Consider the following 20,548-nt stretch of genomic DNA (forward strand, 5'->3'; position numbering starts at 1 on the left):
GGTCATGAAAACTGAATTCAGCTAGGTTCAGCTTGTGAAATCATCAGCCATTCACCACACAGCTTTGATTCTTCTATCCTTTAAAGAGTGAACAGGTAGAGCTGTCCGGACTACCTGACCATGAAAATGAGCTTTGACCGTTTTTAAACATTCATCCGTGTGCACTCGGTCAGCGGTGTTTGCGTCAGTGCCACTAGCGGTCGCAGGGGGCACTGTTGCCTTGTGATCTAGCCACGCCGAGTCCAGTCACTCCCACCGCATAACCCCCCCCCCCCCCCCCCCATGTGTCCTTGTTATTGTGATGAGCTATGCCCAATTCCAGTACGACCACTGGACTCCTGGAAGCAGCTGTCCCTTCTAATCTGCTCCAGAGTCAAGGTCTCGGTTTGGAACTGCGCCCGACAGCGAGGCTTTAGCCGCGACAAAGACTGATTTGAGACTTTGGGATACTCTGGGTCTCCCCGAACGCCAGAGCAGTGGCACTCTCATCACCTTGTTAATCAGCAATGACACCACACGAATTGCCAGTCAGCCTGTTTACAATTAATCTTTTCAACTACAAATTTAATGCCCAGAGCCACTGCATCCCACAGAGAGAAGCCTGTATTCATGTATTGTCATTGTCTTCTGCATCACTATAGAGGAGCTATCAAATTAAATACTGGCTTAAAATTGGTCAGATGGTGGCTTCTTTTGTCTCGGCACTGTTATAACAGCTGCTCCTAGTCTACATTCAGTTGATTGTAGTTGACTTCTGCTGTGGCCTCAATTTAAGCTGAGGAGAAATATTGTGAGTATTCATCCCATCAGCTGTCTCTGACTCATAATATTTTTTTGGTGGCTGACCTCTTCCTCTCTAAATATATTTACACTTCTCATTGCAAACTGATTTTTTTTTTTTTTTTTCAATATATATCTCATTCCAAAAATTGGATTTCATTTGATTGTATCGCTGTACATTTACGCATGTACTGGCTGTTATGTGTAGCCTGCGGCTTTATTACATTTTTCTTTTCGCATCGCTTGTGTTAGTATTGTGGTGAGGATGAACTTTACTGACGTGTAATCACAATGCACTCCCTGACCACTTCCGTATCTGGCATTAAACATCTGGTAGTTATGCAAACATAATGGACGCCTTGATCTGTCAGGGTGTGATGGGATGAAAAGTCTCACTGAAATGAAGTCTCTCTTCGCTTGCTGTCCACCCTTACCTGACTTAAGGCAATATAAGACAATGATGAGATCGCACACACGCATACACACACACACACACACACACACACACACACACACACACACACACACACACACTCACATACATACATACATACATACACACGCACATACACACATACAAGCGTGCAGCCTAGTTGTTAGTGGCTTTGTAGTCCTGGCCCACTGCCAGCTCCCTGTCTGTCCGTCTGTCAGACTGAGCATGCTCATTACAACCTTGACAACATTCCACTGGGGTTGCCAAGGATACCATGCGGTGCTGCCAGGTCCTGATTGTGTGTATTAGGAATGCACAAGCTCACACAAATACATACATACACTACACTTTTGGTAATATGGCCACACGCATGCAGATACACACTTTCCTTTTCTCTCTCTCTCTCTCTCTCTCTCTCTCTCTCTCTCTCTCTCTCTCTCTCTCTCTCTCTCTCTCTCCCTCTCTCCCTCTCTTTTCTTTTTCTCTCTAGATCATTGTTAATCAGTCTTGTCCCATCTCCTCTCCACTGGCTGTCAGTGGCTTGTCAGAAGCCCGTCAAAGCCCCTGCAGTCCGTCACACACTGCTGCCGTTAATGACATCTGATGACACCCATCGCTGAAGTCACCCGCTGGACATGACTGGGGGACTCGGTGTGCTCGCTGCTCGGAAATTGTTTCCTCTGTGCAGCCCGCAGTGTGTTTTGGGATGCGTCCGGAACCTAATTCTGCTTTACGTATTTACAGGCCATTTATCCCCCTGCCTCCACCTCTCTCCCTCCTCTCCCCCGTTCTTCACTATCACCTTTGTAGTCATTTTATAGCAGTTTACGTAAAATATAAACAGTCAAACGCAAAGACTGAAATCGCAAAAACAAACGCCAACAAAAATAAAGCATAAAATTATAGGAATAAAAGACTACATTAGAAAGTATAAAAGTTGGTTATGTGATTCTGTGATGGTAATAAAAACTTTAGCAAGTTCAAAGACATAAAAAGTTGCATCATTTCTTCTGTTTCCACAAGAAAATATGTTAAGTACATTCACTGTCTGCAATATAAAAAGTACATTATGACGTGTGCGTGGAGACGGTGTGACATTTGATCAATGTTCAAAGCAGCCATGGAAAACCCACTGTTTTTAAAAGATGATAATCATTCGCCTGCTCTATTAGTCCGCTATTTATTTTCTTCCCACACGCTCCGCCGCCACAGTCCCTCCATTACTTCATCCCTTCTTTATTACTCTGCTCCAATTTGTCAGTGTCTTCATTCCTTTCCATACATCTCTTTCATAACTCGCCGCCCTCCCTCTTCCTTAGCGCCCACACTCCCCATTGAATTTGTCCTTCCCATACACCTTTGACTTTGCTGCTCTCCTGTTCTGAATGGTGGGCTTATGACGGAGCCTCTGCTGTGCTGGTAGGCTTGAATTGCTCTCTGCGTGTATCTCGTAGTCTCCACTCTTTCTCTCCCTCCTTTTTTCACCTGTAACTCCCTCTCACATTTTCTTTCACCTGTCTCCCCGTTTCTTCCCGTGTGTCTCCTGCGGTGCTCATTTCTCACCCTCTCTCTCTCTCTCTGTTCTCCTTTCTCTTCTCTAGAGGAGGAAGTAGAAAACTTTGACGTGTCCAGTCTCCAGGAAGAGGCTCTGAGGAACATCGAGGCTGACAGTTTCTGGTGCATGAGCAAACTGCTGGACGGCATCCAGGTAAGCATGTGTGTACGTGCGTGTTGAAAAGATGTAGGCTGTCTTCGAATAAACTTTGATGAAAATACCTACAGTTTTATACTTTTGTACCAACATACTGTAGATGCTCAGTCTCCTGCTGACTCCCTCCTCCATGTAGTCAGTCTATCCTCCCTGTACATTTCTATTACTCACTCTCTTTAAAGGGTTTTTGTATAGATATAAGCTTATCTGATCCAGTCTCAAGAGGGTAATGGGTAATTTTTTGCTCTTTTTTTGATCTTCTCTCTGGGCGTCCTTCATCCTTCAAGTTGCACACCAAATGCAAGACTAGCCTTCACTTGCTTTTATCAGGGTTTTGGTAGATGCTCATCTTTCTTCTCTCTCCTTGTTTACCTCACCTCTCCACCTTTTTATGCTTGGCAGGAACTGTGCAATTGGCTTGCAAAATAGCACAATAGCCAGAAAAAGTACAGTGTGTCTAAACTTTCATATGAGGTGGAACGGATGATAACCCAAGGGTTAGATCTCCCCACCGTAGAGATCGGTCATCAAAAAATACAGAGTTTAGAGTGGTGGGAAGCTGTGCACAGCTGCTAACTCTTGTCAGCAGCACTAACTCTTTTTACATTGCAGGAACTCTATGATTCACTGTTTGGCTTATCAAGCGCGGGTTTGCTTAATCGAATGGTCTAAATTACTGGTCTCTTTCTAATCGAAGCTTTAGCTATTATATTTATACAAAGGCCAGTCTTACATATGTCTGATGGATCACTTAGTTCCCATTACCCTTCATTTCCTCCACCTACGATTCCACCAGAAGAACCAGGGTCTCTAAAAAAAAGCCCCTGCCCTTTTTCATCAGCTGTAGATACATTCCAGCAGAGCTTTCCTGTTCCCTGAGCTGAAAAGAGACAGAATTAGCTTGAAGTGACTTTGTAGACCATGTTGTTTACAGTGTGAATTCAGGGTAACATGTGCAAGGTGCATGTGCTGGGTCTGTCATATCAAAGTCATCAGGACGGGCAAGGCCACACATCTAAGTGCTAAGGTGCATATATACATACCCACCTTACCATAAAAGTCTCAAGAAAAAAAATGCCTCAATGCAAAATTTAACAAAATACATCTTGAGACCTTCGCGGCCAAACATATGTGCTTTTCCACCGTGAGGAGTTTTTAATGTACGGAAACAATGTAGGTCATTGCTCGGTTTAGTGTATGTGTGCGTGACATACCACGACAGACAATCAATTATATGCACAGTGTTGAATGTTACAGCGTTCGGGTGGGCTGACATTGATGTCTGTCGTAAAACCTGCAGGGCCTCTGTAACGGTGTAAGCATTATGTATGAGAGAGCTTTTCTGTGTGGTTTTAAGAAATGTGATTGTCTTGCATATTCCGAAAGCAGGCCCGAGTGTCTGGAGACCAGATAATTGCACACAGACCGCAGCACCAAACTTCATTTTGTTTCATCATTTCTTTCCCAAACCCTTTTGCCCACCAGCTCTCTTAATCGACCTCGCTCTCAGCGGTCATGGTTGAGCCATCTGTCAATTCTAAACGTGCCTGCCTGGGCTGGTGGTAGATTTACTCTGAACAGTAGCACTGTTGCTTAGCATCCTCATTTTCTGCGTCGGTCCTCAAATATGCTTTACCATATCTGTGTATGCTGGATTAAAGCAATGGAGGAGACTTTGTGCCTTTTGTAGATGCTATTTGTTCTGTAATAAAAAAAAAAAAAGTGCCAAAGTTCATTTTTCATTATAAAACATCAACAATTTTTGACTGACTCATCATTTTCTGGCACAGTCAATGACCTCAATCTAAAGTAGCACTTAAGAGAAGAGGCCGCAGCAGTTAGTCTGTAAATTATTGATTAGGAAATGTGATTATTGTTGTATGGAAATCAGGGGTAAAAGAAACGCAGTGAATCATTGTGTTGAAGTTTAAGTGAGAAAAGAGGGCAATGTTTTAATAGATGATTTCTGTTCATTTAATTTGTTTAATACATATATCAGTGCATTAAAAATATACTTAACATCTCCTTGCCCTACACTAAAGGTAATTAATAGTAAGGAGCATGTGTTGTGCATAAAAAAGCAAGCATCAATAAATAACTATCAATTAGTCGGCTATTCATTTAAGAAATTAATAGATGCTGTGCCTTGTTGCCCCTGAGAGAGCAAGACAGAGAGAAAGCTGAGCCGGAGAGAAGAATAGAGAGTGTGTCTTTGTGAACGCTTTTGTATGTGTATGGATGCTGTTTGTCCCCGTGCTTGTGTTTGTTTGTGACCTTGGCTCCAAACTAATTATGTGCAATGCACCAGGGAAGCCCATGTTTCCCCCCTAATGCTTTCTAAACAATCTGACGGAGGCTGAGTGCCTCAGCACTGTAATTAGTTGGTGATCCTTGCTCTGACCTCGTCTCAAACCCTCTCACATCCACTATACACTATTAGACTTAACCAAGGGCCTGAAGGTGGGGGTCTGGGGGTTGCAGAGAGCGAGAGTCTGTTTGAGCAGTTTCATTTGCTCCCTGCCTTTTAAGCACCTTATACGTTCAGTATTTCCTCTGAAACTGGAGCCACACTGGTTTCCACTTGTTTTGCACCACTTTGGGTAAAATATCAAATTGAATCACAATGCAGAAACAAGCTCGTTTTTTTTTTTTTTTTTTTTTTTTTTTTTTTTGTACATGGATGGGGGGATGTTGTGAAGAGAAACTTGCTTTCTTCCATCCCTCCATGAACCACAGCTGCAATTGTACGTAATTACCTGGTGTACAGTGGAAACACTTTTAAAAGACTTTCTCTTATCTTTCTAATACAGTAAATTGGCCATTAGCTCTGGTTTTAGCGTTTAACCACCATGCGTCTCTCCTACCTCAAACTGAACAGGCTATTTTGGCTGTCAATTCATATAAACAGCTTCTCTAATGAGCAGCTGCTTAAATTGGCAGCACTACAGCCCCCTCCTCCAAAGGAGCAGGCTGGGATAAAAGGTAGGTTAGAGAGATCAGTTGATTGGAGGCAACTTTACTGCCTGTCTGTGTTGACAAAAATCAGAGTGACGGGTTGAAATATTTTGTACAAGACAACTTTTCTTGTTAGTCTTCACGCTTCAAAGGCACTAAAATGCTGGGAATAGTCCTTGGATGCCCACTTTAATGGCTGGGGACTGTAAGTGCAACATTTTTGTGTATGTATTATTGATGAAATTAAAGCTGTTGTCTAGGCTGACATCCAGGGCTACAAACCCACGCCAGAACATGTAACAACCCCTGCTGCTTTAGCAGACAGCGAGTGACAGTTTAAGGAGTAAATGAAGACAGCCATTCTTCTGTCCTGGCATGACCTTTAAGGCAGTGGTAAATGGACAAGCTCTGGTGTGTGCATGTGTGTGTCACAGCAGCATCAACAAGATAACAGCACACAGTTCTCCACAGGCCATTTACACATCAAACAGACTGCCCACTGATGTCACATCTACTTCTGACATGATCAAAAACATGGCTGAAATACCTGTGTTCTTGGACTGGGGGTGGGGTTGGGGGGGGGGGGGGGGGGGGGGGATTAGCCATTCATGTGACACATTCAAGTCCTTTTAAGCATGACTCCGCTTCTGAACCAATGCACAAATTTGAATTTAAATGAGAGCTAAACATAAAATAAACAGACAAAAAAAAAGGAAATGGAAAGTCCACACATTGGTACATTTACCCATTTAAGACACAGCTCTGTTAAGTTGACCCCAATGTTACCCCGTCTCTCCGGCAGCCAATTAGTCTTGTACTGTGCTAAATTGGACATCGCCTCTGGCTAACTTGATTAATGTAACTTGTTAAAATGGTTCCATATCTGTCTTTTCAATGAATTTAAGTGGAACTGTCATCTCTGCCCAACACTGTGTTGATTTAAACATTTCCTACTAATTTCCAAACCATATTGACATCTGCGTTAAAAACAAAGGTTCAGTAATTGAATCTATTTTTTTTTTCTTACACATTTCACAGCAAAGACAACTGAAATTTCCCCCAGCAGGTGCATTCAGTATGTAGCACCTATGTGCTCGTCCGTGTGCAGCCATCGAGCCTGTGTCTTACCTGTCATGCCCAGAGAGGGCAATGAAGTCAAAAAGTTTAAAAAGTCCATTATTCTGCCAGCACACCCCCAGGGGTTCTCAGTTTTAAAGCCAGCAGATGAAAACCTGCCTTTTATGCTAATTCTGCAGATATGCCTTTTGCAGCAGGGGCTCTTCAATGTATTTTTCCAGTGCAGGACCTAACTTTGAGAAATTTAATTTCGCCCGGGGATCTGAACTTATTATACTTCAACGGTTAGTCTTGACAAGTAAGGGGTCCAACATAAAAATGTTTTGGACTGTTTTTTCAGATTCCAATGCCATGGTTTGATGTATTAGCCTGTGACATGATGCATACTTGTTAGGAAATGTTCACTTTTATCCAAAAGGCACATAACTGTAGCTTGTACTTCAGAACTTTAGAGCTGCCCTTATTTATAGCCAGAGAGGGGAGAACATGAAAGATACTTACATTTATTCAGTTCATAACAACTTCTTGGCTGGAGAGTTTTAACGGATGAGCTGGCAAGAATAATCTTTGGCAGGTTTTCAATTCTATTTTATGTCATGAATCAGGTGCTGTATGTCAGGTGCACCTAAAGTAAAGCTGAGATGCCCCAGAGACTGAAAAGATCATTTCTTTGGAAGTTAACTTTATCACTAACTTGTATCACATGAACCTCTGCAGTTAATTCATCAACAAAATAAATAAACACAATTTAAATAATGTAAAACACACAAAGATTAAATGGTCAGCAGCTCCCTCTCTTGTCGCTCCATGTCTGCGCTGCCTCCAGCCCCTCCCTAAGAGCACGAGCCAATCCGAGTGTGTCTGCTTATTGTCAAGGCAACCATCTGTTTCCACGGTGCCTGCAAGAGATGGGGTCTCCCTTGAGTGGGAACAGGGGTCCGAAAACCGACGTCTAGCAGACGGTTGCCAGACCGAACCAGACGCCATGTCCTGTTCTGGTTTCCCCAAGGGTTCCCTACCGTCACCTTGGGCTGTCACTCAATCCACCACCTACACACACACACACACACACACACACACACACACACACACACACAAATTCACACATACACACAGAGGAGGAATGATCTGCCAGCTGGAACGTCTGTGTGCGAGATGTTTGTATATGTGTTTGTGTTGTCTGTTTTGCGAGTCTTAATTGGTGTTCCTGTAAATGCATTCGCTGTTCAAGAACAACTTAGACCTTAACACGTCCATCCCTCTGTATGTCAGCCATACATACGCTTCCCCTTTATTGTTTTCCCTTTCTTCTATAGTGTAAGTGGCATCATGTTAGCTGAGGTAGCTTCCATTCAGGTGAGTGGAGATGGAAGCAGGGACAGCTGCTCAGTTTAAAGGCTACGGCTGGAAGAGCAGGCACAGGAAGGATGGATGGAGACGTCTATGAAATAAGAGTGGCATAAAGAAAGGAGTGTGCTCTGTTATGCTGGAAGAAAAGAAAAGTTAGCAGAGCGACAAGTGGTGTTGATCCTGTTAGGGTCACGTAAGGCGCGGCAAGTGTCTTTATATAGCACAATGCATACTCAGAGGCAGTGTCGAAGTACTTGTTAACTAACTGCATGTACTTCCTTGTGATATAACAAAAAAGTCCTTTTCTTTTTCTCGTCTAAATCATCAGTATTGGGTTACTCTTGGGTAAATAGGCCACTTCATAAGGAAAGTACTAATAATAATAATACAAAAATAAAAAAAAGCCAGTTTGAATGTGTGGAAGATTTAATTGTCCAAGAAATGTGGACTTGAGTAAGAGTAGCCAGGTTACAGTCTGCTTTCAGCAGTGACCTGATTTCTACAAACGTTGCTTTCATGAGAAACACAGCTTCTGTAATTGGGCTAAGGAATTGGAGAAACCTGGTTCTTCAGCCAGAAAAAGATGATTTTTTTTTTTTTTTTTTTCAGCCCTACATATGGACAACTGGGTTTCTAATTGTTGTGTTTTTTTTTTTTTTACATCTGTCCCTACCCTCTTTCTCTGTCGCTTTCTCTCTGCCTTTTGTCCTCCAGTATCTGTCGGATGTAGGAAAAACACATACATACTGTGTATTCACAGAGAGGGAAAGAAAGGAAATGTGCAGTGTTTATATGAGCATCATGTGCCCATCATCCCTTATCCAACTGTGAACTATCAGAACTGAACGCTTTACTGATGTATAAACATCAAACGTTAAATGTTGTCTCAACAATAGCAGCTGTACAACAACTCTAAAATTGGCAGTTGATAAAAAAAACTGGAAATGTGAGAAGGCATCCAGTGCCAGCTTTTGGTACATGAGCGTTTAGAAGCATGACGGCAGGGATGGAAATGTTGCTCTGCCAGTTAGTTGGTACAGACAGTCGTTCTCAGATAATGAATCCTGTTGACTTTAGTCATCCTCTAACTTTCCCTCTAGCTGCTGAGGTTGACAGGTTTGGTTCTTAGTGAAAAGCCTCAACAATTATTAGATGGATTTCCTTGAATTTTGCCACAGGCTATAATTTCTTTGTTGTTTCGCCTCAAGATTCCTCTAGCACCGTCATCTGTTCAAAATTTCGATTTTTCCAAACCTTTAGTGACCAAATACTTGCTCTGCTAGCATGCTAACCTAAGATACTTGAAACATTAGCAATTCAGCTCAAAGCACTGCAGTGCCTATAAGCATGGCCTCACAGCATGGCTACAGACTCTTCGACTTGCTGACACATCCGGTCGGTAGCAAAAAAAAACGGAATTTAGGTTACCCAGCCCTCCGCACGTCCCGGCCCTACCTTTAGACCTTTACCATCAGCTGTACTGTGAACTGCCAACCTTTTAAGTCCACATTAAAGTTTACTGCCCTCGAGCTACAGGCCATTGATGTTCACACAAACACAAAGCAGGAGAACGAAATCTGCTCCAATCCTCCCGTAGCTCCGAAACGACTGTAATTGTCTGCACCTTTTGTCTTCACCTTATCACAACCTGTCATCTCGCTCATATAATCACTTTCTGCTTCTCTCTCATACCCACGCCCCATGTCTGAGACTGACAGATCATTGCACTGTCCTTCAGTCTTGTCTACAGCACTGTGTGTCCATTATTGTCTACCCTTTATCTTGACCTGTCATCGCTCTCTCTCTCTCCTCTGTCCTTATGTCTTTCTCTCTCTCTCTCTCTCTTTCACACGTACCACATAACCTCGCGGCATTGTTGTGTTGGTTCTGTCCAACTCGGTGATAGACATCCAGTGCCTCAATAGGAGGCAATCTTAGTCCAACGTGGAGCCATTGTTGTCTCTAATAGAACGGACTGAGAGGTGAAGAGGAGCTATCGATTCAGCTGACGGAGAGAGGAGAGGGGAGAGGAGAGGGAGAACAAAGGAGGAGAGAACGAGAGGCTGTTGACACCTGGCTTAGAAAGAGAAACACGGACTTTATGTTGGTGCGCAGCGTGTCCCTTCATTCATGGGGCTCGAAGCGGGGCACTTCCACTTAGTTGCTGGGTCAGATGTGGTGGATGGACAGATGGCGGGCGAAGAGGAGAACGTATGAATTATGAAGGAGTGAGAGTTGATTTCCTCCTGTTGCCTCAGCTGATCAAAGATCTGACATATTGGATTTGACAAAGAGGGGAAGTCAGTGGAAGAGGAACAGGCAGAAAATAGAAAAATGGGACAAAAAAAACAAAAACAACAAGGAATAAAGGAAGGAAGAGAGAGAGTGAAGGGGAGAAAGGGAGAGGGATTGGGAAGAAGAGGAGGAGAGAAGGTGAAAGAATTTCAGGAGAGGCAGTTGAGACGATGGGAAATGTGAATGCAAAAAAAATTGTATTAGTGCCTCACCCCCATCGCAGAAAAACAACTAAACAACAATCAGTCACAAAATAAAATGCACTACAGCATGGAACAAAATGAAACACCAGGGAACACAACAAAGCAGAGGAGACATAATAGCATGTTCAAAACACTTAGTCAAGTCTAGTCTCATTAGCACCACCAGACAGATGAAACTAGACAGTGAAATGGGGAACAGAAGGTGGGAGAGGAGAAGAGTTAGAGATTGATAAAGGGAGAAATGAGAGATATGTTTGAGCAGTTGGATGAAAAAGGAAGAAAGCAAGCTTTATAAGAGAAAAGAGGGAAATAAATGAATATGGAAGCAAGAGAAAAGGAGGGAGAATGCAGTGGGGAATGCAGTAAAATAGAAGAGAGGAAAGGGACAGAAATGAGCGAGAAGAGAAAGTAAGCACCTGAAAAACACAGACAAACAGCAGCTCTGAAAACCTCTTGACCCTTAAATGTAGAACTATCTTTTTTTTCCTTTCTTTTCTTTTTACATCTTGTTACATCTCGATTGCGTAACTAGAGCAGACAGAATAACCTTTTTTTTTCTCCCCTCATTTCAATGAAAGCAGAATTCAGTCTTTCTTATAGAAACTGAAGATACAGAAGAACATGCAACAGGATGAACCAGGGTGTCGAAAGTGATTTCGACAGTGATTTCGAAGACTTCTCATGCTGAGCTCATGTATCTTGCAGTCGTGTGGAGAGAACTCGCACTCGGTCTTAACCTGTGACCTATAATCTATTATTATAAGTATTTTAAAGCTGTAGCTGGTGTAAATTCTTCACATACTGCTGGCCGTTCAATATTCAAGAGTTTGTTAAAGGTGGAGATTCTGATCAGGGGTAGAGCCATGGAGCAATGTTTTTACAATTTTCCTTTTTTTTTTTTTTACCGGTATTGTGCAACATGTAATATAGGGTATGGGATATAGGACATAAAGATGGCGCGATCTCATTTGAATGCAAATTGCTTGCCTGGCACAAAAGCCAATAAAAGTTCAGGTTTGCTTCTGTGTTGATTTTACCAGAACTAAAAAAAGAAAAGAAAAGAAAAACCAAGATACAATCTATAATTTCCTATGTGGAGAATTTTTCACTAAAAAGATGAAAAAGAGAGGCTGAAAATGTAAAAGGAAAAAAAAAAAAACAGAAAGGAAAGTTGAGTCAGCAATGCAATAAAAATGATCAATCATAGATTTTACAACAAGTTTTCTGTACAAGCAATCAGTTTAGAAATTGGAACACGGAGATTGTGACAGACATGTAGATGGACAAAGTGGCAGCGATGAGCAAAAACATGAAGACATCAATACAGATTTGGAAAAAGGAATGTGGGAGACAAAGATATATAAAAAAAAATAAGGCAAAATAAAGAATTTGAGAATAAAAAAAAAAGAGATGAAAAGAAAGTGATTGAAAAGCAAGAAAGAGAAAGTGAGCGCATGACATTTGCTATAAAGAGACTTCGAACAAAAAAGCAGAAAGTGGAAGAAGCTGGTGAGTGAGAAGCAGAAAGAGAGAAGGAAGGGCAGTTGATTAAAGCCAGCAGCTTCAATAATGCAAATGTAATTACTTGTACTGGCCCTCACACTTGCTTAGCACCTAACCGTATTAACACTGGGGTGGTAGAAAAAGAGAGAGAGAGAGAGAGAGAGAAAGAGAACCGGGGAGGGTTGAGAAGCTCTGGACAGAAAATGGAGACAATATACAAATGAAAATTAGCAACAAAAGTGAAATTCAAGGATGACTCAGACAATGACAACAAATGTAGCACAGAGGAAATATGAAAAAATGTTAGGGAGGGATCATAGAAGGATGATGGAGGGAACACGATATAATCCCTGCGCGTCTTAAATTGGGAAGGAATAGAATCAAGTGGCAAACTTGGATGAATGAGAATGAATGGGAAGAAGAGGTTTAGTTATATTTAGGGACAATGGAGGGATAGAAGGAGGGAAAGATGCTGTAGATGGAGGAAAAAAAAAAAAAAGGCAGGAGAGAATGCGGCCTCTCCACTGCCAGCCCCTGATGGACTCAGGAGGACACATGCGCCTTGGTTCTGCTGAGCCTGAAGGACAACTGGAGCTGTTTATTGCTAAATGACTTCTCTCTCTCTCTCTCTCTCTCCCTCTCCTTCTTTCTCCTCTCTTTCTCCTTCTCATTTTCTCTCTCTCCTCCTCTCTCACTCTCCCCATCTGTTGGAGAGTTTGCCACATCAGCTGTTCTCCAGCCACACTGAAATGACCCCTCAAGGAAATGTAATCCTTGTTGTGTATTTTTTGTGTGTGTTTATGTGTGTGTGTGTGTTTATGTGTGTGTGTGTGTGTGTGTGTGTGTGTGTGTGTGTGTGTGTGTGTGTGTGTGTGTGTGTGTGTGTGTGTGTGTGAGAGTACGAGTACATGCACACACAAAATGCTTATGTGCTGTTCCCACACGTATTGAATTCTGCAACTTCAACCGAACCACACTGCCCACTCCTGTGATCATATTCACTTATTGCGGCCTGGTGTCCATCTCCTTACATTTGGCTTTACATGTAGCTCCACAAACACAGCTCCTAACATCTAATGTTCAAGCTCTGTTAACCTGCTGGCGTTATTCAGACTTCATGAGCTACAGAAACTACTTGAAAGGGACCCTAATGAAAAGACCCCAGAAATCAGCTCTCAGGAATATTCTCTTTTTTTGTAACTATGAGGACAGGACCCATTCACAACTCACCTGTTATGTTCTGACAGGCGCATTCACAGTCAGCCCGCTCCCCACTTTGTCTTCAAGGCCAGCGACGCGCATGTTTTGTCATGCCAGCGCTAGCTGGATGGCCTATTTTCTGTATTTACTGTTTTTAAGGATGGCTATGGCTTTGTGTGAGGTGTGAAATGAGGCCTGGCAAACACTTCAAAATCTGTAATTGCCATTGCACTTTTCTCAAAATGAATCCTCAAAGTGAAAATGTGAAATTTCAAACCCTCTCGAGCGTGTGCTGTGATACACTGACTCTTAGGCCAAATGGCTGCAAAACGTCAACGTGAAACAGATCGTGTTCTGTTTTCTCAACAAGGGATCAATTTCACAGCTTGTCTACGAAATGACAAAGAGATTTGACAAATATTCCTTTAATAGAATATCTGCTTCATCTCATTACCTCGTTTTATTTTGTTCTTTGCAAATTTTTTTTTTTTTTTTTTTAATGATGTGGTCATTCCACATTCACAGGGGGATTATCCACTTACTAATCTGACCTCTATGCTCCTCATTGTTGGTTGTAATTATTTCTACATCATGTTTGAAGCCTTTTTCACACATTCATTCACTTTGGGAGACCGTGTACATATTACAGAGCAGCTATTTAAAATTTTCACACTTATAGATGGAGCGTCAGTCCATATTGACTCCTGATTTTTTCTTCTCCTCAGGACAACTATACATTTGCCCAGCCAGGCATCCAGAGAAAAGTCAAGGCCCTGGAGGAGCTGGTCAGCAGGATTGATGGTGAGTCTTCTGCCTCGTCTCCATTCACCCATCCATAAAGTACTTTCTGCTCACAGCTCTTCCGGCTTGACTTGATTTCTTTTTTCTTTCTTTTCTTTTCTTTTCTTTTCTTTTCTTTTCTTTTCTTTTCTTTTCTTTTCTTTTCTTTTCTTTTCTTTTCTTTTTTATCAATGGACATGCAAAACAATTCACAAATATAACATTTTTGTCTCTTAAATTTGTTTGTGTAAACTGAGAGAAAATGAGAGAAAAAACTGAAACAAGTTCGTTTCACAATGTCACTTGTGTTTAATTTGCTCATGGCCTAAACTCAGCGTTTTGTGTATATCAGTTTAAATTCAGCTCTTACCTATGAGCGTTCTGTAGCTAAACAACCACAACTTGTCCATCCTCCGTGCCTCTCATTTAACTGAAGTGCCAAAGCAAGGCCGTGTTTAGCTCCTAGATATGTGAGTGTTGCAGTGAAGTGTGGCTGTGATTGGACAGCACTTGTCTAGAGATGTGTCTTCTGCCGGTCAACAGGGGTAAAAAAAAAAAAAAAGCAGATAGACAAAAAAAAAGAAAAAGTCACTTAAATGAGGATTTCTTTCCACAATTTTCACTTGCGGTCTGCTTAAACTTTCTCTGATAGTTTGAAATCTTGTATTAGAAAAGGGTACACACCAGAAAGTAACATTTCACGCCTTGAGTCTTCCGGGGGTTTTGTCGGATTTGCAGTGACACAACACCGCGATTGTGTCTGACTAATTTTCATTCCACCCGGCTGTTAAGGAAATGTGTATGTGCTGGTGATTATTAGCGCAAAAAGCAATGGCCTGCTGAGCCCTGTAAGTTAATGTATGCGTGCCGAGTGTACTCACACGCAGCTCGATGATGTTTCACAAACACCCGCAACTTAGTGTTAATTAGCCAAGCTGATTTTTCTCAGTCTCATTCCCATTTTGTCGAAGCAATAAACATGCAAATATCACCTGGATTTGCTTTTAGTGATCCGAAAGTCGCCTCTGTCACTTAAAACTCGCGTGGGGTTTGCAACGGACCATGATGCATTGCGGACAGCAAGGTTTTATCAAAGCATGCCTTTGTACAGTGGTCATGTTCTGGACTAACCTTGGTGCTGTCCGACTATCCTGTCACCCGCTCTGTCAGCCAGAGGCAAGGGAGGACTCGCTCTCTGCATTCAAATGGATGGAGGGAGAGAGTGCACTTGCGTGCGTGCGTGTTTGTGTGTGTTTGTGTGAGAGAGAGAGTGAATGTCAGAGAAAGTTAGTGTGTATATGCAGGCCTGTCTGTTTGCATGTGAGAATTGTGATGAGTAAACTTGCCTATAGAAAGGGCATGTGTGTATGAGGGTCAGTGTTGGAGTGCGTTGTTGTCTGCGTATGAAAAAGAAACTGATATATTGAGTGTGTGCCTTTTGTGAGAAGATTGTGTGTATCTTTTCTGTGTTTAGAACAAAATAAATTTACAAAAAAGAAAAAAAAAGAAACACCATCCGAGCTCCACCACACCCTGGCAAAGACATAAAAAATGACTCAACGTTTTTACTGTATCTTATTCCATAAGTGTCCTGTCATCATAGTTGGGGCAGAGCCATTTTATACCTCTCCAGTTTGACATTACCACCTCTAATGAGATCACAGATAGCTTTTATCTTGTGTTACAGGATTGTTTTTCGCTCGGCTGTCGACATAGCATCTGTTTTGGGAACAATGGCCTCTCATCTCTTCCAAAATTACCTATCAGCGCTTATCAGATGCAGGGTTATTCAGAGTGCTTTGTATTTTGACAAAGGGTGGCGTCCATGTCTTTTTACAACAGGCATATTTTTTCACTACAGATTTACCAATATTAATTTTTTCGCTGCAGAAATTTCCAATTGCAGAATTGTTCAGTCTGTTAAAGATTTTTGTTAAAGATTTTCTTTTCTTTCTAGAGATTACTGAATCCATTATATATTTTATTACAAATTAGAGAAAATTATTCTCCATTAGAGAGTAGTAGCCTTCCAAAAAAGGCACACGAAAATGCATTAGCTGTTGCTATGAGACTTTGGTTTTCATTTTCAGCCTTCAGCTGGTATCTGATACGGGGACATTAGTAGTAGATGGGGTATTTGTTAAGACAATGGGAGGAGAGACAGGGATAACGGGAAAGAGGGACTCTGGGATGTTTTTTGACCTCAGCTCAGTGTTTTATTGCCGTACTGGGTCAGCCGGGCTAGGACATTGCTGATCTGTCCGTATCACCTTCTCTCTGCGTCTTTAAAATGACTGCATGTAGCTCCTCCTATGTGTCTGTCAGATGGAGGGGAAAACAAATGTGCAGTCACAGAGAGGGAAAGAAAGACCATGTGCAGTGTTTTTATGACCATGTCCACGCTGTCCATTAATGACTAATCTTTTATCACAGTGAGGGGTCTCTAACTGACATGCTGTGTTCAGAGGCAACAGGGTAACAAAATATTGTTGGAGCAAAAACGAACTCGCCAGAAGTGTATTTCTTTGATATTTGTAGCTTTATACACGTTAGATAAACATTGTAATTTACCAACTGATGTGACCAACTGTGAGTCTTTGGAGACGGTTGGCAGTGTATTTCCCTCTGCTATGTCATTACACAGACATCAATGCACTGACCAAAGCTTGAGATCAACCTTCAACATACTTTCAAATTGGAATGATTGCCTGTGTTAAAGGCAGCGGAGAGTGCTTGCAAAATAATAAAATAGCATCAATTTTAGAGTCTTGAGACAGCAATAAATTTCAGTGTTTTAAGGATAAGCTTTAATAACAAATGTTGCCAGTTTATTTCCTGGAACGACTGGAAAAACACTCCCACCTCCCTGAGGTATTACTACTGAGGTGAGCTGAAGTGCACACACGCTCAGTCATCTTCACCCAAATATAAAAGAGCTACATTTTTCTTTTTCTTGCACAAAAATGTTTTTTTGCAGGTGTTCTTGAGATATTCCATTTTAATTTGTTTTCTGTGAATCAGGTCCCGTGGCGTAAGGTCTAATTGAACTTGAAATAAGGAGGCCAAAAAAAAAAAAAAAATAAGACTGCACTGATTTGTTGGAAAAAAAAAAGTTAAAAATTAAAGATTATAATTTCTTTACTTTGATTCCTGGTGGGTGACATTGTTATAAGGCTTTTACTTTGAAATATCTATGCTTCTCCTTCTGCTTTTCTACTTGCCCCTCCCTCAGACCCACCCCCCCCCCCCCCCCCCCTCTGTAATTAATCCTACTTGTAATAAGTGACGCTAACTCCCATTAGACTTGTTTGACGCCAGCACGTGTACCCCCTCAAAAGACAAGCCACTTTGTCGGCACGCTTGTAATGTTTCTCTGATCTCTTTATCTCCCCCTTATCTCTTTCTGTGTATTTGTTGCATGCAAGTGTGTTAGCACAAGTTCATCAACATGCAAATTGCCCAAAGGTGAATTTATTTATGCAAATTAGAGGACGCACTGGTAGTGTGCGCTCTGAGCCTGAATTGTGTTAAAAGGCTCGTAGCTGGATTGTGGGACCGTGTCTCATCATTAAAAGGCTGAAAAAGGGCTACAATGTGTTTTGTGGGTTTTCAAAACAAAATTCCAGATAATTAGCCTTTTCGCAGCAGCGGTTGCTTTTCAAGATGGCCACTGCATTTTTGTGTGTTTACATTTTAATTGTTTTATGCATGGGATTTTTTGTTTCAGCAGGATTTAAAATTACAGTTAGTCTCTCTAGCAGATACATATATTTTTCATTTGTTTGGAAATTAAGTTCAGCTTCAACCTAATCAAGGGCATTTACACCGTCTTTCCCAGTCTTCCCACACAGCGTCCAGACATCGTCCTTGCAATGTTCATCACCCAGCACCCGGCTCTTAATTGCCTGCAGCAATTTCACATTTTACATACTTAACACACTGTATGTTAAATCTTTTCACCTGCATTTATTGAAGGTAAGACATATTAAACTACAGCCTTTTCATTTTCAAACACTCTATACCAAACCTTTAGATCCCTACAGTGGCCATCTCTGTGCGTTTCTTTGATTTCAAACTCTGACAGGGTTTTGTGGTGTTTTTTAATTAAAAAAAACAATTTTAATTAAAGATCCTGCACATCTTGAAAAATAGGATTTCTTATGCTACTTCGGAAGCCACACACATGTACAAACAGCGAGTATTTATAATGTTTACGCATATTATTTACACTTCTCTGATCCTGAATGAGTTTTTAAAATCTCGCTAAAAATACAAAATAAACTCTGCTGCTCCTCTGCTTTCACGCACCTGGTTCCACATGAACAGTTTTATCATGCCTCATTTTAAGGACAGATATGAATTAGAAGCATTATTGATGTCTGACAATGCACACGCACACACACACACACACACACACACACAAACACATATATATATACATATATATATATATATATATATCTATATATGTAGTAACATCATGAAAACATATCCTCCCCCACAATCGCTGCAGTCTCCCGCAGGCTAATCAGTAACAAATGTGTGACCTTGTGGTTGTTTGTTGTGTGAGAGGAATAATTAAGCAAGTGCCACTCAGTGGACTCTACCTTTTGTACTTGACTTGGTTGTTAAATGTTTTCATTTTTACCTGTTATAGCTGTGTCCTACAGGAGGGTATTTCTCTTTGTGTGACAGACAATCAAATAAGCATATCATATGTAATGATAGTGAAAATAGAAATACGCAAATATACATTTAATTTTCTAATTAACTATTACTATTTCATATCTATACTGTTAAATAAATTCAGAAACACAGAGACTGTAAACAGCATGATCGCATACAAGCTCAAGAGAAATTGCAACGAATGCATTTACTTTTAATAAACGGTGTGTGTTGTGTATTTTAGCTGCATGGAAAAGTGTCACACACACACACACACACACACACACACACACACACACACACACACAGATGAACCCCTCCCCCAAACGCTGAAAGTCCAATCATAGCTAAGCAACCGTAACTAGAAAGGGCTCAGCGAATGGTCAGTTACATACACTATGTAAAGAAAAAGACAAGAGAATATGGCAGAAAATACTGCATACACGATGCTTTCTTAGTTGGTGTGCAAGATCCTGGTTTCAGAGAGTCAAACACTGTCGATCAAACACGGCGCTGTCGCCTGGTTTGTATCTACAGCTGGATTTGTTTAAATCTGTGCTAAAGCTGGCAAGAGTAAGATGAAAGGAAATGAATAAAGGTTGCAGTGAGATGAGCACATTTGTTGTATATATACAGTGTATTTACAGAGAGAATGGGCAAATGGGAATGGTTGATGTGTGAGGAACCAAATGACACAGAACAGATTCAAAATAAAGCAAGTGTATCAGAACAGACTGAGTGAGAGCAAGAGGGGGAAAAAAAGAAAGCCAGTGGAGAGAGGGAAGTGTTTGACTGTAATTACGTTTTACACCAAGGAGAGCTTGAAGTCGGGCAGAATTGGCCTCATCAGCAGAATCCAGGGAGCCGCTCACTAGTCACTGTACAACCTCTGACCTCCTGCTGTCCACCCCGCACCTCACCAGCCACGAGCCGCGGTCCACCGTGGAGAGCCGACTAGCGGGCCGACCGTGGCCTCCGTCCTAAACTTTAACCAGCAGTAGGAAGGAAGACAAGACTCATCAGTCAATCAGTGTCTATGAAAGATGTCATCCTTAACCTCCCTCAGCCCCCATAACTACGCTACCCAGCATGCCGAGCATTGTGCCAGCTGGACAGCAGCCCACGGTTTAAAAGTCACAAGTTTTAGCTGTGCAGTTGGCTGTGTATTTCTGTCTGTTTTTCTTTTATTTCTCCTCTCCTCTCCTCTCCTCTCCTCTCCTCTCCTTTCCTCTCCCCTCCCACTGTGCTCAGTCCTCATGACAAACGACTCTCCCTTCCACCACTCCCCCATCGTGCACCTCTTCCTCTCTGCTTTTGGTGAAGTCACTTATATTAGGCAGAGCAGGTTCATTATTGTCATTTAACATTGTCTAAAGTTGTTCCACTCTCTCCCTTTCTGTTTGGCAGCTAGCTAAGATCTGTCACCAGGCTGCATACGCCGTTAATGAGCTTGCCTTGTTTATGCTTTTACAGCAGCATGTGATAATTAAACTGCAGAGAGGAGTGTGAAATAATGGCTTTGTGTTTACTTCGCGCCCCGCTCGTGTGGTGGAGTGTGTGCCTAATTGTTAGACATGCATGTGTGAGCAGTGTAAG

At 41.8% G+C, this 20,548-nt stretch overlaps 1 protein-coding gene across 2 annotated transcripts in view; it reads left to right on the forward strand.

Moving 5' to 3' along the window:
* tbc1d22a (TBC1 domain family, member 22a) overlaps positions 1-20,548 on the forward strand; it is a 120,853-nt gene that overhangs the window by 58,563 nt on the left and 41,742 nt on the right. For both annotated transcript variants that reach the window (XM_056367248.1, XM_056367247.1), the window contains exons 10-11: positions 2,815-2,921; positions 14,233-14,308. In XM_056367248.1, coding sequence (XP_056223223.1) covers positions 2,815-2,921; positions 14,233-14,308 — 183 coding nt within the window. The remainder of the gene's footprint in view (positions 1-2,814; positions 2,922-14,232; positions 14,309-20,548) is intronic.

The sequence above is a fragment of the Seriola aureovittata genome, chromosome 22 (genome assembly GCF_021018895.1).
Source record: "Seriola aureovittata isolate HTS-2021-v1 ecotype China chromosome 22, ASM2101889v1, whole genome shotgun sequence".
NCBI classification, from domain to species: Eukaryota; Metazoa; Chordata; class Actinopteri; order Carangiformes; family Carangidae; genus Seriola; species Seriola aureovittata.